Source organism: Cucurbita maxima, unplaced genomic scaffold, assembly GCF_002738345.1.
Source record: "Cucurbita maxima cultivar Rimu unplaced genomic scaffold, Cmax_1.0 Cma_Scf00012, whole genome shotgun sequence".
NCBI classification, from domain to species: Eukaryota; Viridiplantae; Streptophyta; class Magnoliopsida; order Cucurbitales; family Cucurbitaceae; genus Cucurbita; species Cucurbita maxima.
This window is the reverse complement of record NW_019272028.1, coordinates 4,407,273-4,430,451: the sequence shown is the minus strand read 5'-3', so window position 1 is coordinate 4,430,451 and position 23,179 is coordinate 4,407,273. Positions and strand designations below refer to the sequence as shown.

Sequence of the window (23,179 nt, the reverse complement as noted above, 5' to 3'; positions counted from 1 at the left end):
CGGTTTTTTTACATTTTACACCTGTTTTGAAAAACCAACCTAAATTTTGAATTTAGGTAATTACGAGAAACCAAGAACAATTATTAAAAAAAATTAAAACTAAATTATTATCGAACGAGATCGTGGAAGTGTTCAGTTAATTCTTTTTAGCTCGTGTTTTTTAAGGTTTCATTAAGCATCTAAACTATTAGAGTTGAAATGAAGCGGTCATCTCCAATATAAGCAATACAGTTCATCCAACAAGAAACCTAATCTAAATGAGAGAGTTACGACACAATCAAGCACTCACACAAGGTACAATTGTTGGGAAGGGGGCACGAAAAAGAGAACCTAACTGAATTCGAGCCAGTCTCGTGACACCAAGGTTTGAAAGAAAAAAAGAATGTACCCAATGTTATGATTATGAATAGACTCCCCTATTCAACAGAAAATCACATTCCAATTTCAAAGGCAAGCGAGCCGTTTAACGGCTCAAACCTAACGCTAGCAGAAATTGTCCTCTTTGGGCTTTCCCTCAAGGCTTTAAAAAGCGTCTGCTAGAGGAAGGTTTCCACACCCTTATAAATGATGGTTTGTTCTCCTCCCCAACCAATGTGAGACATCAATGCCCAAAGAGACAATATTTGCTAGCGGTGGATCTGGGCCATTACAAATGGTATCAGAGCCAGACATCAAACGATGTGTCAGCCTTCTCGTTGTTCCCCGAAGGGGGGTAGACACGAGGCGATGTGCCAGTAAGGATGCTGGGCCCCAAAGAAGGTGGATTTGAGGGCAGTCCCACATCGATTGGAGGAAGGAAAGAGTGTCAGCGAGGACGCTGGGCCCCAAAGGAGGGTGGATTGTGATGTCTCACATTGGTTGGGGAGGAGAACAAACCATCATTTATAAGGATGTGGAAACCTTCCTCTAGCAGACGCGTTTTAAAGCCTTGAGGGAAATTCCAAAGAAGACAATATCTGTTAGCGGTGTATCTGGGCCATTACAAGCCGAGTCAGGAAGGAGTTTGACTGCTAGGATGGGAACATATCTATCCTACTCGAAACACTCCACCATGAATAAGAGTCTAAAGGTTTGACAGACAGTCAAGATAGGAAGCTCGAATCTTAAGGATCCAAAGTGTTCGTCTCTAAAACTTAAAAACCAAATAGAAACTAAGCTCAAATTCGTAGAAAACCCGACAATGAGAACAACAAATCTATCACCAATCTATTCTTTATTGAAAGTAACTTCTCAATGCCACTATTACAAAACTATAGCAGAAGAGAATTGCATTCAGAAATAACGAAAAGAAAAAAGGGTCATGAGATTAGAAGAGTTTGAAGGTTTTGATAATACACCTTCATCACAACCGCACATAATTTACATAACCTTTGAACAAACTGACACCAACAGACACTATTGAAAAACACACAGAATGATAGACTCTCAAGCAAAGATCATCTCCCTGCCACTCATCCTTCAACGTAAGGACGTCGACGATACTCGATGTCTCAACTCCGAGCATTTTCTATCACAGTTCAGTATTTTTCATGCTCCTATGAGAATTTTCTAACATCCTATACAGGCTAGCAATTTTCTCCTCTTTTTGAGGTTTTCAGTGGTTAAACAAGTTAGAGCAAATGAACTTGATGAGATGGTGTTTGGAGGTTTACCTCTGCTGCTACCATTAGAAACAAGCTTGGATGCGTTTTTCCGAACTAAAAGCTCCAGAAGCGTTATTTTGGAGATGGGGTTCGTATCTGGATGTCGTTGGCATGACCGATTCGAACGCCTCAACCAGAAGTGCCACCTTTTTCTTCTTAGCTGGTGTGAGTTTCGTGACGGTTCGTTGGAGTGCATAATCAAGCATCCATTCTTCTGCATTTTTCCTGTCATCCATTAGCTGATGCTTGAGATCTACCTTTTCTGCTTCCGGATCTGGCGCCAACGGCAAGTAATTCGGTTCTTGTGGATTGAAGCTCCTTGGATTTTCTGATTCATCTCCATGTTTCTTGTAGTTTATGTTCAATTCCCAATTCTTGCCAAAGAGATCCAGTTCTTGGCTGGAATTCATTGCAGGACGGGGAGACTTAGCTGCTTTTACCGATGAATCTGCTTGATCTTTGCCTTCCACACGTTCGACCATCACGACGCTATTATCATTCAAAGAAGTCTCTTCATCTTGTTCAGCAACTGAATTCATGTTTCCAGTAGCTGAGATATCTTGGCAGTGTCTTTCTTCACTAGAATTTTCATCCTCAGATACCTCTTCTCCATGGTTTGCAACATCATCAAGTTGTTTCCTGTTTTCGATATGGATATCAGCATCGAGTGAATCCTCTTGCAGGACACGATCATGGTCGGGAAGATGGCTATCGAACTGCAAAGCTTCTTCATGGATAGAGGCTCTGCTGCCAAGCACAGCCCCATCAACTTGAAGATCTTGATTTTCTTGCTCATTTTTTGAATCTTCAGCTTCCAATTGAGAACTCAGAATCAAATCCAAATATTCAGTTTCAGCTCGATCAATAACAGTTTGTGTAGCATCCAAATCATCAAATGCATACTCCAAATAAGAAAGTTGACCAAAACTTAAGCTCTCAGACACTTGGCTAGCCTCTTCCACCTCCCAATCCGGATGGCGATTCAACTCGAAATCCTCCATATAGAACTGTTCTTCAAAGTTTCCACTCTTTTCATTGAATTCTTTCTCAGTTTCGAAAAACACCCCTTTACCATCTTTGACAACAACATCAGATCCAACGAGTTCTTCATTATGCAAACGAGACTCTTCTGATAAACCCCCATTTTCAACACTTGATCGATCTTCAAGTTCATCCAAACCATCCCTTTCCATGCTCAAAAACTGCTGCTCCTCCCACTCTTCGATCTCGGTCCCCAACGAACCAGCATCATCCTCATAATCATCCCCATGTAAGTCCATGGATTCATCAGAGATGTTATCTGCAACTGGTTTCCTATTGTCTTCATTACTCGACTCGGCTTTATCATCCACAGTAGAAGAAGAAGCACCAGCAGCACGATCAACCTTATTTTCAGCAAAAATTTCAATGAAAAAACTCAACCCACCATCGTTTACCAAAGCCTCTACCATTCTCCCACCAGCAGCACCTTCCCCTTGCACCCCACAACCAGATGGCTCAACTTTCAGATTCTTCGGAGTCTTCAATGAACGTCTCCTAGCAGACAAGAAGCACTTCAAGGGAGGCAGAGGAGCATGTCTATGGCCATTAAGCGAGCAGTAAGTATAAGGACAGACTTTCATGGTTGAAGTTCCTTCAGACTCGGTTGCACCAGGGCTCAGCGTGAGGTATGCTGGAAACTTAGTGTCCTTGAGAGTCGAAGAACAGGTAGCTCTGTGTGAATTCATGTCAGCACACAGAGCCCCCCTAGAAGCCTTCTTGAAGCTCGCCGTCTTCGTTAAAGTCCTAGCCAGTTTTACACTGGGGCATTTTGTCAAACACTTGGTGGGCTTAAAGCCAGTAACAGACACATGAACAGAGTTCTCTAAATTCCTCCTTCCGGGTTTCTTACTATCACTACAAATTCGAGATTTCCGAGAACTCACCTGAGAAACCTCTTTCCTTGCATCGAAACAGCTCGTAGATTTCATGTAATTGGGCGAACCACCGCTGGTTCTAATCGGAGACGGCTGCTGATTCTTCTTCTGTTTGATTTCCAAAACATTAGAACGAACAGTCGGTGGCGGCGTCGTCGGCGGCGGCTTACCAGGCAGCGTTACGTTCTTTCTAATCGGCGATGAAGCTAAGCTCTCGAAATCCGAAAGCTGAATAGCTCGTGATTTCTTCATCTTCATCTTCAAATCAGCTGCTCTGTTTTTACCATCTGTGTTCTGAGAAGAAGAAGCACAACAACAACCAGAAGAACTAGTTTTGAAGATCGCAACTCTCTTCTCCGATTTAACACCATCAATTTGAACTCCAAATTTGCCCACCGCCGTTCTCTGAACCATCTTCCAAACTGGGTTTGATTCAACGATTTCTCTCCTCTTAAAAAAACAGGGGAATTTCAATCTCTAGAAGAAACCCAGCAACCTTGTGGGAAAATCCTACATCAGAGAGAAGTCATAGAGGAAGAAGAATCGTGAAAACCAAAGAGAACCAAAAGATTCTTCGTGTAATTCAGCATGCTTTGGGAGAACAGTCGGTGGGCTTGCAAAGACTATGATGATTTTATGAGATAAAATTTGAAAGCTTACGATGGCAGAGGAAATAGTTTGGCGATTGCGGGGCCCTTTGTGGTCAGATTATGTATGCGACTTGATAAGTTGTTGTTGTTCTTGTTCTTGTGCTTCAACGAATTCAACTCATGCTCATCCGTTAGGCCATAGTAATATAATAATACAAATAGCAAGAAAGTATTAGTTTCAATAAATAGTTTTTAAAATAATTTAAAATAATTCACAAATTATTATAAGTTTTTATTTATTAATTAATTATTATTATTAGCCCACAATTTCTTAAAAATTAACCGAACCACTCCATTTTAAATTTTTTTTTTTTTTTTTACCATTATTTATACATAAATTTATTTTAATTTTATTTAATTTTAGAATTATTTTCCGATATCACGTTTAAAAATAAAATTTTAATTTTTTGATATGTAATTTCAATTAAATAAATAAGTCGAATAATTCAAACTAAAATATTTTATTGTTTGAATTTTAAAAAAAAAAAAAGATTAGAAATAATTTGATTTGAGTTTTAGCATAAAATTACAAAGGAAGGGTATTATAGTCATTTCACAAAACATTAAAAAAAAAAAAGAAGCGTACGTGTCATACTTTTAGTTATTGGCGTAAGATTATTCCAGCGTGGACGGAGGGGAATGGGCGGTGCCGCGGCTTTACAAAAGAAGCAAAAGTGGTCGGCTTTAGTGGGCTGCTCGTGGGCCCCACTTTTGGGCCGTCTGGTCCATTTACATAATAAATAAATTTTTTTAAAATTATTTTTTTATGCTTGCTTTATTTGCATTTTTATCAACGCTTCGTCAACTTTGAGTAGCGTAATTTGGAAGAGACAAAAATATAAATAAATAAATAAAAATTGATGAATTTTGCTCTTAAAATATTTATTTATTATTATTATTATTTTTAACTTTACAATAAATTGAATTTTAAAAGTAAAAAAATATTACTAATAAATATGGAATTTTCTTTTTCTTTTTTTTTAAAAAAAAAGAGGTTTTCAAATATTCCCTTCTGTATTATTGAAAATTTAAGAATCGCTCAAGTTAGGTGTAACAGTCGCAGCTGGATAACAATTATGAATTCAGATTTCATAGACAATGTTCGAATCTCGGAGTTATGTTTGAGAGAAATGCTTTAGAAATATGAGTGAAAAAATACAGTTAAAAATAATTTTGGGCTATAAACGAATAAGCAATAACAGCGGTTTTAGTAACTGGGTACGAAGAATTGTTACTGAACTATAATAATAAAGAAAAAGATTCAATATTGGTCATCAACTTGACCATAGTTCAAATTGATTAAGACTATATCGTATAACTTTAATCAAAATGTTAGACGCTCGAGTTCCTACACGTGCATATAATTAAAAGAAATTGTTATGTTGTTCCCCCATAATACTTCTTTTACATGAACACTCAAAAAGGCAAAATAAAATGCCAAAATAATTATAATTTTTTTAAAATTTTCAAAATTGAAATATAATTTAATTATAGAATTTTGTAATAATTACATTCTTTTTTAGAGATTTATATTTAAATTATGATTGGACTGATTAATTTTATAATTTTATATTTAATAAAAAAAAAGATTTAATTTTTATTAAAGTAATAATTTAATTTCAATGATTTAATCTCTTTATTTTTTTTTTTTATATAGTCTTAAAAATTATTGTTAAGAGTTAATGAAATTTACTACAAAGGTAAATCGGTAATTAGTTAAGAAACATATATTTATAAGCTATAAAATTTATAGGTTAAATAATAAAAACCGACATTTAATTTTGATAAATTTTTTAATGTCATATACTAAAACGTTACAAATTTAATATTAAATTTTAATTTTAATTGTATTAAGAAATTAAATTAATAATGTATAACCAATTTTAGTTCCTCAACTTTAATATTTTCTGTAATTTCCATTTGTATAAAGAAAAAAAAATTATTTTTTTCATTTATCATTATATATATATATATATTTTTTTTTTTATTTATTTATTATTTTTTTTTTGGGTGTGAAAGGATGTGCTCTATTATTTTATTTTTGTGATCCTCTCACCTTTTATTTTCCTAATATTTGATAATTAAGATAGTTCATCCTAATCATTGGCATATGAAGCAATTATTCCAACTAAATAATCAAGCTTTTAAAATAATAATAATTATAATAAATGTCGTTGTTGGATGATAAAAGTACCACATCGGCTAATTTAGGGAATGATCATGGGTTTATAAGGGATGAATACTAATTCCATTGGTATGAAACCTTTTGAGAAACCCAAAGCATTTTGAAACTTAGCAACTCTAAGTTGTGTATGATATTTGATTGCGTATTTATAACAATCTATCTAAGTCCACTGCTAGCAGATATTGTCCCCTTTGACTTGTTACGTATCACTGTTAGCCTCACGAATTTAAAACACGCCTACTAGAGAGATGTTACTACAAGTTTATAAGGAGTACTTCATTACTCACTAGATGCTGTTTGATGTCTGTCTCTAATACCATTTGTAATAGGCAAAGCCCAGCACTAGCAAATATTGTTCACTTTAACTCATTAAGACGCGTTTTAAAACTATGAGACTAACGACGATATGTAATAAGTCAAAACGAACAATATTTGTTAACGGTGAAAAAACTTTTCTGCGTAAATATAAATAAATAGAAGGAGGGTTACAATACAATAATACGAACAAAGTTGGCTAGATTACCATAGATCTAGAAGTCTTATCATAGTACAAAGATGGATTCAAAATTTCATATTATGGTAGGAACAATGTCCCCTCCCCACTTTATTTAAAGAGGGCAATCTGTTAAAGCAAACAAAGACAGCAAATAACATGAAAGGCTACCAACTCCTCCTGCATGTGCTTAATCAAAAGAGGTCCAAAATGGGCAGCTTTGGAGCTCTTAATTTGAAGTGGTCATGGAAAGTTTTGTTTCTAGCAACCTTAATCAAAAGTGCAGCTATACTTTATGCATACATTAAGAGAGTTCATGATTCATAACATAACAAAGAGATTCCCTTAAAAATTTAAAAAGGTAGTGTCCAGATATAAGATCAATTATCCATCTAAATGATGCAACAGAACTTGAAAGGAATATGAAATGAAGATGGGAGGTTTGAACAAAAAAAGTGGAATGAGTATAGAAGAACAGTGTGGTGTAGGCCTTAATACAGCTGAAAAGTCTAGGGATTAATTGCTGCTGTCCATCATTGGGATCTCAATGAGCCTACCTTGTGCCAAAAGATTGGATCCAACTTATCTGTTTTATATCTGCACATGAACTAGAGTATCTTAGCCTACGAATAAAAGGATGTTGATACGTGAGATCCCACGTTGATTGAGGAAAGGAACGAAGCATTCCTTATAAAGGTGTGGAAACCTTTCCTTAACAGATGCATTTTAAAACTTTGAGGGAAAACCCAGAAATGAAAGCCAAAAGAGGACAATATTTGCTAGCGGTGGACTTGAGTTGTTACAAATGGTATCAGAGCTAGGTTATCGAACAGTCTGCCAGCGAGGAAAATGGGCCCCCAAGGGGGGTGGATTGTGAGATCTTACATCCGTTAAAGAGGGGAACGAATCATTCATAATAAGAGTGTGGAAACATCTCCCTAACAGACGCGTTTTAAAATCTTGAGGGAAAAGCCTAAAGAAGGCAATATCTGCTAGCGATAGGCTTGGACTGTTACAAATGATTGTGAGATCTCACATTAGTTAGAGAAGGGAACGTTGAGGAGAAAGTCCAAAAGAAAAAGTCCAAAAAGGACAAATAGGCTTGGGCTCTTACATGATATGATAGACAATAGACAATAAACAATAAATGAAAATAATATCTTTACCCTCGTCACACCTGAACTTTTTTCGTGAGCTATTTTTATTGGAATATGGACCAATACTACGAGTTGCATGAGAACTAATGGACACCGACATATCCAAAGCACATGGGCCATTATTAATGGAAGGAAATAAGAGGGATTCTTAATGCTGAACTATAAGCAAAATAAGGGGTAAACATTCTCGAGAGTTTTGAGTCTCTTCCCCAACTAAGGTAGTACTTGTGAGATCCCACATTTGTTGGAGAGGGCAACAAAACATTTTTTTTATAAGGGTGTGAATACTTCTCCCTAACAGACGCGTTTTAAAGACTATCATCATACAATTACAAATAAAACCAATGCTTTCATAATTATGAACTCAGATACTAAGCAACAGATCATTTCTAGTTTCAAGCGTTCAAAGGAAAAGTTGTTGAATCTGTTAAGGATCCAGCATTATCATTTCTCAGGGCAGAATACTTTGATATATACAATTTAAGGACATCAATCCCATTATATCATGTTTTTACCTCTATTCCTATGTGATGGTTTTATATTCTATTCTGTACAGCATAAAAGAATGCCTCAATATATACAAAGGGGATTGATCCCGTTATATTCTCTTTTGTAAAGCAGCAAGTAGCACCAGAAGAATAGGAGAAAGAAGAAAAATGACATAGGGAAGGGATTGATTGAGTACACCTTCCCCAATTCCAGACTCCTCGGTCGAGTAGGTCGGTTTGTTATCAAGAAAAGCTTCAAAATAGTTCTGGTAGTTACTGTCGTTTGAAACGAAATACGAGCTTGTTGTTACCTTCATCATTTCCATTGCCTGTGCATTGAAAAAAGGTTCAAAATCCATACAACCATCAGAAAGTTACAAGAAACACTTCAAACTTCGAACCATTAATTAAGTTATCAGAATAAGTAAACTGCTCAAAGTACGCATGTTAGATAAGCATTAGCATCCATGTCCTTGCAGCTTGAAGCTACTTTTACATTATAAATAAGCAGACAGCTTGAAGCTACTTTTACATTATAAATAAGCATTGATTCAGCCCAAGCCCATCGCTAACCGATATGTCCTTTTTGGGCTTTTCCTTTCAGGCTTCCCCTCAAGGTTTTTAAAATACGTCTGCTAGAGAGAGGTTTCCACACCTTTACAAAAGGTGTTTCGTTCTCCTCCCCAACCAATGTGGGATCTCACAATCCACCCCCCTTCAAGGCCCAACATCCTCGCTGTCACTCGTTCTTTTCTCCAACCGATGTAGGACCCCCATCAAATCCACCCCCCTTCGAGGCACAGCGTCCTTACTAGCATACCGCATCGTGTCTACCCCCTTCGGGAACAGCCTCCTCGCTGGAACACTCGATGTCTGGCTCTGATACCATTTGTAACGGCCCAAGCCCACCGCTAGCAAATATTGTTCTCTTTGGGCGTTCCCTTTCGGACTTTCCCTTTCGGGCTTCTCCTCAAGGTTTTTAAAACGCGTCTGCTAGGGTGTGAAAACGCATTTTTAAAATACCCTTTATAAGGGAGAGGTTTCCACACACCCTTATAAAGGGTGTTTTGTTCTACTCCCCAACCGATGTGGGATCTCACAATTGAAGAACTAAATGTTTTATATTTGACGTCATTAGTAGTTACCTGGAAACTAAATACGAACTGCCTTGCTTTCTTGCTCACTCGAGGAGTTGGATGAGACTGAAGCTTCTCGTACATTTCTCGAGCCTCATCTGATCTGTTAAGCATGGTAATAATCATATCATAAACCCAAAAGTAGCCAATTTTTTGTGCTCTTCCTCAGTTTTTAGCTTCATACTCTAATTTTCCCTCCTTTCTTTAGTATCCCCACATATATCTAACTCATACTTTGGATATAACATTTTTAGGTCAACCAAAAATTCTCAAATACATTTTGAGTAACTTTTTGTTCATACTTGCATCATTTCTTGGTGCACAACATAACAAGCAAATGAATTAACTAATACAACAACAAAATTCTAGATCCAATAAGCATTTAAATTACCCGTTTCATAGGTTGCAAATCGTATTTTCAATCAGAGAGAAAGAGAGATAATATAAAAAGATATGCATGCAGAGCTGATCTTTGCTTAAAAGCTTAACCTTACATGCAAAAATTGATTATTTAATCGGGCCTTATGAAGTTTTTAAGTTTATTACAAGACCGTGAACATACCTTCTAAGGGAATCTTGACAAATAGACCATTGCAAAGCAGCCACTCCATGAAGCTCACTCTGAACAAACATTATTTTCATATAAACAAAAATATTTAGAGAAAAAAGAAACAAAGCATATGAATAATTATATCTAATTTGTATGCATGTATATATTTTTAACATAAACAAACATCTAATATATCTAAAGGTTAGTCTAGAAACCTTAATGATGTGCAGTAAAGCAATAGCCCACCAGATTGAGACTACCCTGTTGAAAGTGTTTTTCATTTAAATAGGAGAACCTAGGAAGGGAACTGGATAGTTGGCTGAGAACAAACCAGGTTTTTGTAAGGCATCCTATTGGAAATGTTTATTCTAGAAGGGACAAAAAGGAAAATTATTCCTTATTAGTTAATTGGTTATCCCGGATGGAATATATTTTGTTGGAGGGACGGGAGAGGCATGTGTATGGGAGAGTGTTGAGGATGGTTGGGAGGGAGTCCCACATTGGCTAATTAAGAGAATGATCATGGGTTTATAAGTAGGGAATGCATCTCCATTGGTACGAGCCCTTTTGGGGAAGCCCAAAGCAAAGCCATGAGAGCTTATGCTCAAAGTGGATAATATCATACCATTGTGGAGATTCGTGATTCCTAACATGGTATCAGAGTCATGCCGTTAATTTAACCATGTCAATAAAATCCTCAGTGTCGAACAAAGAAATTGCTAGCCTCTAGCCTCGAAGGTGTAGTTAAAAGTGACTCATGCGTCGAACAAAGGGTATACTTCGTTCGAGGGCTCCAGAGAAAGGAGTCGAGCCTCAATTAAGAGGAGACTGTTCGAGGGCTCCATAAGCCTTAGGGGAGGCTCTATGGTGTACATTGTTCAAGGGGAGGATTGTTGGGAGGGAGTCCTACGTTGGCTAATTAAGGGAATAATCATAGGTTTATAAGTAGGGAATACATCTCCATTAGTATGAGGCCTTTTCGAGAAACCCAAAGCAAAGTCATGAGAGCTTATGCTCAAAGTAGACAATATCGTACCATTGTAGAGATTTGTGATTCCTAACCGAGAGAACTAGCCGTCTCAAATTTGCAAGGTAGCTTATGTATGGTGCCTAGGCACTCTTTTCTCTCTATTTTAAATAAACAAAAGTCCCCGGTACCTATTAGCATTTTAAGGAACGGAAGAAATTTATCATTGCGCATCATGCAAGGTGCGCAAGGTTATTTGAGTGAGTTTGATATAGCATTTGACCAAATATATTCTTCTAAGCTGTTCATAAACTTAAAGCACCAAAATCTACCTGGAAGATTAGTTTATCCATAATTGACTCATAATAAGGTAACGCTTCCTCGAGCCTTCCAATGTTCATCAATGAATCGCCTTCCTTAAGTGCCTGAGATTATGAGACGCTAATAAGAATATGAGAAAACTTCCATATGTAATCATTGAAACAAATTACACAGCAATAATATTTAAAATTGATAAATGAAGAACACATAACTAAACTAAAAGGTGTTAGTTTTTGTCAAGGAAGAAAGACATAACAAATAAAAGTTAATAATGCTTCTTCTTCTTCTTTTTTTCCTATATAGGCTCACCACTTCACATTCAGACTTCAATTTAGGATCTATGGTCAAGCCAAATTTTTTCTTGTATGCAGCAATCAGCTCTCTGCTGCGTGCTTCCTTTGCTGCTTTTTCTTCATCCGTCTCAAGCAATTCTCCAGGGCGTATAGTTCTTCCACCTCCAAACTGAAAGGAAAATACGAGAATTCTCAAAAATGTTCCTTCGTGAACAAGATCTTAGTTAAAATATTGAAATACCAAACTTCTACATATGTATTAATGAAATTTATCAGAATCTTATACCATTATTAAAGCATTCCCTTTCAGGTAGCTTCCACTGTGGTCATTATCAATTAAGTAAATATGCCAGTAAACACTCAAGAGGTTGCCACAGTAATTTTATTGGTACTTGTTGAATGTACATTACCTTCTGCATGATGTTGGTATGCATATGTTTCATAATATCGTTTACTTAGTACATGATGTTGGTATGCATATGTTTCATCATATCGTTCACTTGTTACTAAGTACTCTAGCATATATGATGCAGTATTTTTTTCAAGTACATATTTTCTTATAGTGAACAATGGTACTTTGTTGCTCATTGTTGCTAAACAACCTTGTTGCCAACTCCTTGAGGTGTAACATACCTTTCACACACGATAATCAAGATGTGAACAACATTTATTGTTAAGAATCACATTAAGAATCACGACTCTCCACAGTAGTATGATATTGTCCACTTTAAACATAAGCTCTCATGGCTTTGCTTTTGATTTTCCCAAAAGGCCTCATACCAATGGAGATGTATAGTATTTATAAACCCATGATCAACCCCTTGAATTAGCCAATGTGGGACTTCCTCCCAACAATCCTCCCCTCGAACAAAGTACAACATAGAGCCTCCTCTGAGGTCTATGGAGTCCTTAAACAGCCTCCCCTTAATCCGAGGCTCGACTCCTTTCTCTAGAGCTTTCGAACAAAATACACCCTTTGTTCGACACTTCAGTCACTTTTGATTACATCTTTGAGACTCACAACTTCTTTGTTCGACATTTGTTTGAGGACCCTATTGACATGGCGAAATTAAGGGCATGGCTTTGATACCATGTTAAGAATCCCAACTCTCCACAATGGTATGATATTGTCCACTTTGGTTTTCCCAAAAGACCTCGTACCAATGAAGATGTATCCCTTACTTATAAACCCATGATCAACACCTTAAATTAGCCAATGTGGGACTTCCTCCCAACAATCCTCAACATTCATGACGTTTCAAAAGAATCTAGAGGAGAGCTTTTTCTTCATCAGGTCGGACTACAAGGGAACCTAAACTTTGTTGTCAAGAGGTAAACATGTATTCAGGATTTTCAATTGATATATCAAGTCTAGTCAATCTATTACCGGTATTATATCATCCTCTAATCAAAGAAATTAATTTATAAGGTCATTTCCTGTATTAAATCTTGAACCTAAAGAAACTAGTATATCACAAGATTAAGGTGAAGCTGAAAAAAAAAGAAGAAAGATAAGCAAATTGCCACAAAAAGGAACAACAATCTTCCATTCTTTCCTCTCTTGTGCTTCAATCCCTTGTACATCCACACTTGACTTACATTGCAGAAGTGTGGTAGCAAAAAGTTTAGCATGGAAAAAATAAATCAGAGGCATCCCTACTAGGATAAACACATTCACTGAAGATAAAATGCACATAATATTTTCCAACAAAATGGGACTCATGGAATTTTTCTTGCCAAAAGCACTATAAAAGCAGGAATTTACCGTCTTCGAAATGTTGCCGGGTCTAGGAAAGACCCCCCATGTAGAAACCTTGGGTTTGTAAATATCGGAATCGTCTTCCTGAGTTGGTTTACTTTCGGATGCTGTTGCAGCATTGAACTTGCTCGTATCACCTACAATTATTTCCACTTCAGGCAAGTCTTCTCCTGAGAAGGGGTCTGCCATTGGAACCAATCCAGCAGGCAGTCCCCTGGTCTTTTTCTTATCCGCAAAGCCAAGCCCCACAAAATCAATGCTTGAGATAGAAAGCCCTCCCTTCTTATCACCCTTTTGTTTGTTTCCCAAATTTTCACTTTCTTTGCCCTTCAATCCTGAAGATCACTTTAACCATTAATATCAACCCGAGTTACATACAGGTACACTTTCCTTTATTAGAACATGAAAAATATAAGATCATCATAATATCACAACGTGAACATAAATCCAAGGAAGTAACGAGTGACAGCTAAATACTCACTCTTGAATTGCAGAAAAACGAAAATAAAATCACAGCCCTATTCCTTGATAACAAAGTGTTCAATCCAAGTTCAGAATAACAGCTTGTTCACCCCATACATAGGCAGCAACTATCGCACATTACAATTTTAACCAAATCAGAAGAATTCCATGTAACGGCCCAAGCCCACCACTAGCATATTGTCCTTTTTGGGTTTTCCTTTTCGGACTTCCCCTCAAGATTTTTAAAACGCGTCTACTAAGGAGAGGTTTCCACACCCTTATAAAGAATGCTTAGTTCTCCTCCTCAACCGACGTGGGATCTCACAATCCATCCCCTTCGGGGCCAACGTCCTCGCTGGCACTCACTCATTCCCTTCTCCAATCGATGTGAGACTCCCCAATCCCCCCTTCGATGCCCAATGTCTTTGCTGGCACACAGCCCGTGTCCACCCCTTTATCAGAGTCATGCCCTTAACTTAGTCATATCAATAAAATTCTCAAATGTCGAACAAAGAAGTTGTGAGCCTCAAAGGTATAGTCAAAATTGTGTCAAACAAAAAGTATATTTTGTTCGAGGGTTCTGAGTCGAGCCTCGATTAAGGGAAGGCTTTATGATGTACTTTGTTCGAGGAGAGGATTGTGGAGAATTGAAAGGAGAGGAGTCCCACATCGGATGAGAATAGATCCCTATTGGTACAAGGCCTTTTGGGAAACCAAAAGAAAAGATATAAGAACTTATGTTCAAAGTGGATAATGTCGTACCAGATTTAATCGGATTCCAGCCACTAATTCAACTCAACATTTTCAAAATTTACCTGCACTGGTGTTAATTTCCTCACTGTTCGTGCCATCAATTACACCCCTCGTTTCCTCCTTAACTTCGTTCGCATTCTCCATCACAATCATAACCCCACCCTGCATTCTCCTCTGCTCATCATCCCCATCAAAACTCGATAAACCTAATTTACCAGCCCCGACAGAGTTGCCTTCAGAACCCTCAACCTTCGTCAAATTGGAGTCCGATTGCTTCAATTTCTTGTAGGCCATCGCTTGCTCGAATGCGGCCTTGACAGGGTCGACCGGAGGCTGTGCGGCATCGGACACAGTTTCAGGTGAATTGGATCGAGGAGTGTCAGGACTTGGTGGATTTGGAGATGACGAGAACTTCAAAGATCTTGATGGAAATTTCTTGGTGGAAATTCTGGAAATGAAGAGAGAATGTTTTGAAGAGGATATGGGGTTGAGGGAAGCCAGGCATGAAGAAGAAACAGAAGCCATTGCATGAAGATTAAACCAAATGGGAAATTTCTGGGTTTATATGTGGTTAAGACTGAGCGAAAGGAAACCATTTTTTTAAATATTTAATAAATGCTTCAAATTGCGTCAATAATTTATAATATTTCAAAAATGTTAAAAATTAATTAACGTATATAATTAAATTATTTATATAAAAATCTATATTTTTTTTAATCATTTTTTTTATTTAAAATAAATAAGTTTTTAAATGTTTTTTTTTGTATTATTTAATTTAGTTAAATAAAAGTAAGGGAAACATGTTACTCAAAAATGTCTATTTAATTTGCGTCTCTTCGAGTAATAGGCCAGGGATATATGAGAAAAAATTTTCTGATAGTTAAACGAGTTGTTATGGGAAATATCTCCAACCCGGACCCATAAGAAGTGGAGAGAAAACAAGCATGTAAAAATGTCTATGGTCCCCGAGTAACAGGGGAGTGATTTTATGAGAGATTTTTTCCTAATAGTTAAACGGGATCGTTATGGGAAATATCTTCGCCCCTGACTCACGAGAAATTGAGAGAAAACAAGTACATAAAAATGTTTATGGTTCTAGAGTAATAGGAGAGCGGTTTATGATATATTTTTTCCTGATAATTAGACAGAGCCATCATGGAGAATATTTCCATGGCACGTAAGAAATTGAGAGAAAACAAGTACGTAAGAACGTCTGTCGTCCCCGACTCCTAGAAACTGACCGGTTTTTGTCGGTTTAAAAAATATAAATCTAAAGCTCTTATTGACGAAACGTCTCGATTTGACAGCGTCTCGAGGCTACAAACGAAATGCCCCTAATTTGATAGTTAATATCGAAAAAAAAAATGTGTCTAATTTATTGGTGATAGATCTTACGAGTAAAAAAAATAATCTTTAAAATGATTTTTTAAAAAGTTTTATTCCATTATTTGGCGTTGATAAGACATATAATAATAATAATAAATTAATTAATTAATAAACAAAATCATATTTTTAAGAACTAAAAATGTAATTTATTCGAAATAAAAATAAATAAAAGCGGGAACCAAAGTGTAACACCGATCCTTTTCATCTTTATCTCACTCTTCACGGCGGCCCTCTTCTCGCCGGCCGTCTCTCTCCCGTTCAGTACCACCGGTGCCGCGCTCGGCTCTCTCCACTCGTGCCGCCGCCGCTCACTCGTATTAGTTTGCACTGACTTTCTTCTCTGCTGTTACTGGTATTCTCACAAACTTCATCTAAGCTTTTGTTCTCAACAACTCAAATTAGGATCTTTCTCATAAAAGGAAGGAGGTGTTGTTGTAATTGCAGAACAAGCTCAGCATGTTTATAGCTGTAGATTATAGCTAGGTTTGATGAGTTTTTTTTTATTGAAATTATGGTAGCGAGGAAGACTGAGCTTTTTGTGAAAGTTGAAGTTCTCTCCCTTAGATTAACCAATCACCAATGGTGGTTGGAATTTACTGGAAATAACAACAATCAACGGTATGTTAGGATAGAGTGAACTGGATACAGAGGAGAGGAGGAATGGAAATATTTTTCTCATTTTCTCACCTTAACGAGAAGAGAACTCTGTTTCTATAGTAGTGCCCTAAATTTCTCTCTTTTTTCATGCAAACTCTCTGTTTTTCTTCTTACCTAAGTTTCTCTCCCTTTTCATTAGTGTTACTTTTTTCGTCTCTCTCCATCACGATTTTTGATTGCTCGTTTCCACAAAAGAGTTCTATTGTTTCACTCTTTGGGAATTATATATGCCGTAACAATCGTTTGAAGTTTGTGTTTAGTCTTTTTGGATGGTTTCAATTTGAGATTTGCTTCTTTGTTGACATCGTGATATGATTGTGAGTTTGCAGTTGTGATTTTCAGCTGTGCCCCAAAATGTCTCTTGAATAATTTTTTGGAAAATAAGATAGAGAGAAATCACGGTGCCAACTTTAATCACAAGGATTTCCCTTTTGTATGCTTTTATTGCTGTTTTTGTTTTTTTCCCTTTAAAAGGAAGGGTAAAATGAATCACTTCACTAGGGATTTTGTTCCTTTCCTGTATAGTTCTTAAACCATAACCCATATCATGGAGACGGGGGTTTCTTTGGATTAGGTAAATGTAAATATTTCCTATTAGCTTTAAATTTCTGGGATTCTGTGAGTTGAATAACTTGAATTTGTCTGAACTGATGAAATGGTGACCAGTGGATGTCAATGACCTGAGACAACTAGTTTTAGTATATCTGCTGCACATATGGGGTGGAACTTTTTTCTTGTTTGGGATTTCTTTTTCAAAGTGGTAGGGTGGTACAGGCATACAACAAATCTATTATACAGTTCCCAGCTCCATATTCATGTAAATACATTGTGCAGGCAGTTGCGTCAGATGGAGAATAATAATGTTTTGTCATCTGTTCACACCACGGTTTTTAAGAAATCAGAGACTCTTGAAGGGAAAAGCATCAAAATTGAGGGATATGACTTCAATCATGGAGTAAATTATTCCAAGCTTCTAAGTTCCATGGTCTCCACTGGATTTCAAGCCTCCAATTTAGGAGATGCCATTGAAATCATCAATCAAATGGTAAGCTTTTATCTCAACTGGAGGTTCCTTTATTATTTTTTTAATGGGATGTTTATAACATATCTCATCCCTGTAAATCTTTGCATTGATGATTTACTTTTGAGAAATGATACTTTGTTGGATTGAAGATAGATTGGAGGCTTGCTGATGAGAATATAACAGAACATTGCTCTGAGGAGGAGAAGGATCCAATCTTTAGGCAGTCAACGAGGTGCAAAGTGTTTCTTGGTTTCACTTCTAATCTTATTTCTTCTGGTGTTAGAGACACAATTCGTTATCTTGTTGAACATCATATGGTGAGTTAGACTTGATATCTCATTTTGATCAATCCAGTGTTTCTCTGTTTAAAAAATGCTTTCAATCTAGTATAACTTGATTGGTTGAACTACTGCTATGCTGGATGCCAATAACTTGTTTGGGAATTGATTTCATCGTAGTTTTACATTTTTTTAAAAACAAAAATTAGGAAAATGTGCTTGGATAATCATTTTTTGGAAGTTATTGTTCTCTTATTTTCCTTTTGCATGTTTTCATGTATTATTTGATCTTAAACAAATGAAATTATCATCCCGTAAAAATCACAGGTTTGTGGATAATAATTTTAATATGCACAATACCACTACTTTTACAATTCATGAAAAATTATAAAATACAAAAGCAAAACTTGCTTTGAAAATAGTTTGTCAAACAAACTCTAAGTATAATATTCCATTTTCTCTGTGTTAAATAAGTTAGCTGAAGCAAGAATCATCTAACACAGTATAAATGCATACTCCGTTCAGTAATATTTAAGAATGATTAGAGGTTTATCTAATGCCATAGTTCATGGCAAATTATGGTTAGAGAAAAATGTGGGAGGATGTTGAATGCGTGACCTAAACAAATAGTTTTTTTTAATGATAAGAAACAATTTCATTGATGTATCAAATTTACAAAAAAAAAAAAAAATAAATAAATAAATAAAAATAAAATAAAATAAAATAATGCATTTCTAGTTTTTAATTAGTTGCAAAGAAACGTCAGCTAATCAATTAGTTGCATCGAAATTTGTTTGTTGCATGTTTTCCACATGGGTGATTATGTACCTTTTTTTTAATCCCCTTTTAGCTCGTAGCTTTTGAAGGTCTTTGGCTATGCTGCATTTTAACTTGAATTTAGGCTCCTCCAATTATGGGGCTACTTCAATTTCACTGCAGGTTGATGTGATTGTCACTACTACTGGTGGTATTGAAGAAGATCTTATAAAATGTCTTGCTCCCACTTACAAAGGTGACTTTTCTCTTCCTGGAGCAGTCCTTCGTTCAAAAGGGTTGAATCGCATTGGTAATTTATTGGTCCCTAATGATAACTACTGCAAATTTGAGGACTGGATTATCCCAATTTTGGATCAGATGTTAAAGGAACAACTTGAAGAGGTACTTACTTAAAGATTATATTCATGTTTTTCCTTGTATTATTTCTCAAGTTTTCTCTGGATTCATTATTTTCTTTTATTATCCTTGTGTTAGAAAAACTTCAAATACAGGAAAACCCCCACACTCTAACCTCTGTCACCACCAACTGCCCTTCCCTGAATGAAATTACTCTAAGTGTTCCATTTCCATTGAGTAAGATCTTTTCTATTGCTTTCGATGATAAATCACAAGGAAATCAAGCACTGACTCAAGAGATCGGTCGTGCCTCTGTCCGTGCTATTTCCCTCACATGGAAATCCCTCCAAGCTTTCTTGAACTTTTTAGCTAGTATGGGGCTAATGTTCTTGACTATTTGCAGCATTGCGTTCAATCTTTTTTCCTTCTTGAACTATACTAGGCTGTGGGATTATTCCATGGAAATGTTGAGCCATCGGAGTCATAAGCTGATGCATTTCTTTCATACTGACCTTCATTTCTTCAATAGAGTTCTTGATTGACAATATCTTTTTGTCAATGTTCAAGGTGAGAAAGGACTTTGTGAATTGAAGCTTCAAATCAGTTAGAACCAAATCATCACCTATTGTTGGTGGGTTTTTCTTCCGAGCCATTAGAACCCTACTACGAGGGTGCTTTGATACCAAAATTGATGTTGATCAGCTTCACAAATATTGGAGAAATCTTTATTATTCAAAGTGTTAACTCAAAAATAAGGCTGCAATGCCTTTAAATACAACCAACTAGTAACCAGCAACCTAAACAACTGGTTAGAAACAAGTCTTGACTACCAAAGGTAAAAATACAAAGAAACATATAAAAATAACAGCCTGAAACTTGTTCAAATTACGGAATCTAGGCTTAATAATAAGCTAATACGTCATATTATCGTTGGTTTTGAGGAATTCAAACGATTCTTGGATTTCCCTCGAAGTCTTTTACTTTTGGCTCTTTGATGGCAGATTTTAATTCTTTCACATGATCCAACTTCAAACAATTTTTATTCTCTTATTGGGAAAGATATTTATCCAGGGAAAATAAAGGTTTTCTTATGGGAGTTCAGCCATGGAGGTATTAATACTGTTGATCGATTACAATGGCGAATGCCGCGTTGTTTTTTTTTTTTTCCCCCTCTTTTTTGGTGTTATGTGTTTGTCTGACAGTGAGACTCGTGGACACCTCTTTGGTTGCTGTTCTTATGCTTATGGTTACTGGACTTCTATGTTAAAAGCTTTTGGATGGAGTTTGGTTTTACCTCATAATGTGTTCATCCCTTTTGCGGTCAATGAAGGTGTTATGACTGACTTTTAACAGGGTGTTCTTTTGGTCTCTTTGGCCTGTGAGAAATGATTGAATTTCTAGAGATATGGTCCCCAACTTAGAGGCTCTCGTAGAGTTGGCTGTTTTTATTTCTTTGTACTGGTGTAAATGTAGACTTCTGGTCGTAGTCTTTCATCTTTAATTGCTAATTGGAGCCTTTTCATGTAATGTGCATTTTGATGATTAAAAGTGTTCAACTCCTTTTATTTCGTTTAACAATGAAATTGTTTCTCTTCTAAACAAAGTCTCTAAGTTTTCTCATTTGTTTTGTATGGTCTGTGTAGAATGTGTTATGGACACCGTCCAAGGTAATCCAACGCTTGGGAAGGGAAATAAATGACAAGAATTCGTATCTTTATTGGGCATATAAGGTAAAATTCAATAGAATCTCTTACATATGTTCTCGCGTTTGGCATTATCATTTGACCAAATGGCCATCAGAATTAGAGTTTTTATTTTCTTAAACTTATAAAGAAACTGTCAATATCTTTATTGGTTCAGACAGCCACATTTTGGATTAAGTTGTGTATGAATTTCGTAAGTTTATTTTCTTGTCCTGCCTTTTCGTCTGTAGTTTAAAATAGTGCATTTGATATTATGCAGAACGACATCCCTGTTTTCTGTCCAGGATTAACAGATGGCTCATTGGGAGACATGTTGTATTTTCACTCCTTTCGTAATCCTGGATTGATTATTGACGTCATTCAAGGTTGTCCTCCCCCCCCCCCCCCCCCCCCCCCCCCCCCCCCCCCCCCCCCCCCCCCCCCCCCCCCCCCCCCCCCCCCCCCCCCCCCCCCCCCCCCCCCCCCCCCCCCCCCTTTTCCCTTTTGTTCTTGGCGGTGGTGCTGCTGGGCTTATATTACAAGGTTAAACAATGAAAATGAAGATGAATTTGGTTATTTGGACAGATATTAGGTCAATGAATGGTGAAGCTGTCCATGCAAGTCCAAGGAAGACTGGAATGATAATTCTTGGTGGGGGTCTCCCCAAGCATCATATTTGCAATGCCAATATGATGCGCAATGGTGCAGACTATGCTGTCTTCATCAATACAGCCCAAGAATTTGATGGAAGTGACTCCGGAGCCCGCCCTGATGAGGCTGTCTCTTGGGGAAAAATTCGAGATTCAGCCAAGACTGTCAAGGTCTGCCTCAATCATCCATTTTACACTCTTAAGTTGCCGGATCTCATTAACTAGAATTTCGCTTGGCTTCCAGTTCTTGCATTAATGACCTTAAATGCTCTTTCTATTTTTCAGTCTCCCTTTGCTAAACGTAACAAATTTATGATTCTAATCGATTTCTTCTTTGGGAAAACCAGGTACATTGTGACGCCACAATCGCTTTCCCGTTGCTCGTTGCAGAAACATTTGCCTCAAGAAGAGAAAAGGAAAAGGGCGTCAATGTTGGAAGCTCGGGGTGTTAATTCGTGTAATGGTATGAATGTTGATTTATTCATCCTTAACTTGACTTATGGTGTGATGTTGGCCTAAACAAATTAACTTATTGAAACTCTGGGGAGATCATTGTCTAGAAAGACCACATTTATGGGAGTGTTCTCTTTATAAAATAAAGAATTACTAAACTATTAGTAAGAGAATAAAATTCCATTCTGTCATTTTATCAAACTTTCATTTCATTTTATTTTTAGAATAAAATTTACCTTCGCACATACTAAAATGAGATGCCCCTAATCTATGTGCTCAAATCACATTGGTTAATCCAATTGAACAAAAATTCATCTATGCATTTATTCAATATGCTATTAATTAGATAAATAAAAAGCTTAACATTCTTGATGGGATTAAGGTTTTTATTATCTTAAAAAACATTTTGTAACAAAAAGAACTACTAAATAGTGTAAGATTAAACGTTTGTCTTGCATAAACTAGCTCAAACACTCAAAAGTACTAAGCAAAACATCCTGTATATATTCTAAGTTGGTTAAACATTGTTTGTTGGTTTGTTCATTATTGTAGGAGGTACTTTGTTCTATGTATTAATAGTAGGAGCCTCCATTTTTTTTTTTTTTTTGTTATCAGCTGATCTGTCTCTTGATCCTGGGTTCAGTCATTCGTTGACCGAAAGGAAAGCGACAAACATCGTTAACCTTCTATCCTTGGCTGAGGAGGTTTTCATCGTTGACCTTCTAACCTGGGAGAGGAGATTTTTGCCCATAAAGTCAATAGCCCTCAAGAAGATTTTTCATGTAGTTCCTTGTGAGTTAAGTCATGAGAGGTTAAAGTTTCCAAGAAAGTGACTTTTTTGTGTAGCTTCTCCTTCACAGAAGGATTATGTCTTGGATTGTGTGTCTGTATAGTTTGATTGAGACTTGGTGTTTGGTGCGATTGAGAATCTTGGCCTCCTATTTTGAATTGTGTTTTTGCTATATCTTCGAAGAGTTCGATTTTCAAGTTTCTTAGTTGGGGAGACGTTTGTTGAATGGCCGAGGAGATCCTTTTCCATTAGTCTTTTGTAAGAAGGGCTAGTTTTTGTGGGACTTTTGGATTGAGAGGAACAGTAGAATCTTTAGAGGGGTTGACAGTAGAATCATGTCACTACGTGGGACTCAGTTCTTGAAGCTTCTTGT

The 23,179-nt window shown here is 36.6% G+C and overlaps 3 protein-coding genes across 7 annotated transcripts; 1 reads left to right on the top strand and 2 right to left on the bottom strand.

The window, feature by feature from the left end:
* Positions 1-1,181: 1,181 nt before the first annotated feature.
* LOC111487483 lies at positions 1,182-4,331 on the bottom strand. Of its 2 annotated transcripts, none has more exons than XM_023134894.1 (2): positions 4,220-4,331; positions 1,182-4,009 (listed from the first exon to the last, which is right to left on the bottom strand). In XM_023134894.1, exon 2 carries the CDS (start codon positions 3,971-3,973, stop codon positions 1,667-1,669), a length of 2,307 nt encoding a protein of 768 aa, XP_022990662.1. In that variant the 5' UTR covers positions 3,974-4,009; positions 4,220-4,331; the 3' UTR covers positions 1,182-1,666. The 2 variants fall into 2 exon arrangements, with proteins under 2 accessions (XP_022990662.1, XP_022990663.1); XM_023134895.1 differs by lacking the exon at positions 4,220-4,331 and having other exon boundaries at positions 1,182-2,663; positions 2,703-4,212.
* A 4,114-nt stretch (positions 4,332-8,445) lies between these two features.
* LOC111487485 lies at positions 8,446-15,368 on the bottom strand. Its single transcript, XM_023134898.1, has 7 exons — positions 14,836-15,368; positions 13,565-13,893; positions 11,816-11,968; positions 11,518-11,610; positions 10,231-10,289; positions 9,678-9,771; positions 8,446-8,861 (listed from the first exon to the last, which is right to left on the bottom strand). The coding sequence occupies exons 1-7, from the start codon at positions 15,296-15,298 to the stop codon at positions 8,643-8,645; spliced, it is 1,410 nt and encodes a 469-aa protein (XP_022990666.1). The 5' UTR covers positions 15,299-15,368; the 3' UTR covers positions 8,446-8,642.
* Positions 15,369-16,387: 1,019 nt separating this feature from the next.
* LOC111487606 (deoxyhypusine synthase) lies at positions 16,388-23,057 on the top strand. Of its 4 annotated transcripts, none has more exons than XM_023135067.1 (9): positions 16,388-16,511; positions 17,651-17,861; positions 17,990-18,157; positions 19,058-19,276; positions 20,875-20,961; positions 21,194-21,299; positions 21,499-21,734; positions 21,911-22,026; positions 22,632-23,057. In XM_023135067.1, the coding sequence occupies exons 2-8, from the start codon at positions 17,664-17,666 to the stop codon at positions 22,013-22,015; spliced, it is 1,119 nt and encodes a 372-aa protein (XP_022990835.1). In that variant the 5' UTR covers positions 16,388-16,511; positions 17,651-17,663; the 3' UTR covers positions 22,016-22,026; positions 22,632-23,057. The 4 variants fall into 4 exon arrangements, with proteins under 4 accessions (XP_022990835.1, XP_022990834.1, XP_022990833.1 ...); XM_023135066.1 differs by having other exon boundaries at positions 22,572-23,057; XM_023135065.1 differs by having other exon boundaries at positions 22,569-23,057.
* Positions 23,058-23,179: the final 122 nt, after the last annotated feature.

Excerpts from the sequence above, each read along its gene's own strand:
- LOC111487483 (XM_023134894.1), bottom strand. The coding sequence starts at position 3,973 with ATGGTTCAGAGAACGGCGGTGGGCAAATTTGGAGTTCAAATTGATGGT.
- LOC111487485 (XM_023134898.1), bottom strand. The coding sequence starts at position 15,298 with ATGGCTTCTGTTTCTTCTTCATGCCTGGCTTCCCTCAACCCCATATCC. Across the intron at positions 13,894-14,835 it reads GGAAATTAACACCAGTGCAG|GATTGAAGGGCAAAGAAAGT; the intron begins GTAAATTTTGAA and ends AGTGATCTTCAG. Across the intron at positions 11,969-13,564 it reads CCGGCAACATTTCGAAGACG|TTTGGAGGTGGAAGAACTAT; the intron begins GTAAATTCCTGC and ends TTTTCCTTTCAG.
- LOC111487606 (XM_023135067.1), top strand. The coding sequence starts at position 17,664 with ATGGAGAATAATAATGTTTTGTCATCTGTTCACACCACGGTTTTTAAG. Across the intron at positions 21,300-21,498 it reads GATTATTGACGTCATTCAAG|ATATTAGGTCAATGAATGGT; the intron begins GTTGTCCTCCCC and ends TTATTTGGACAG. Across the intron at positions 21,735-21,910 it reads ATTCAGCCAAGACTGTCAAG|GTACATTGTGACGCCACAAT; the intron begins GTCTGCCTCAAT and ends TGGGAAAACCAG.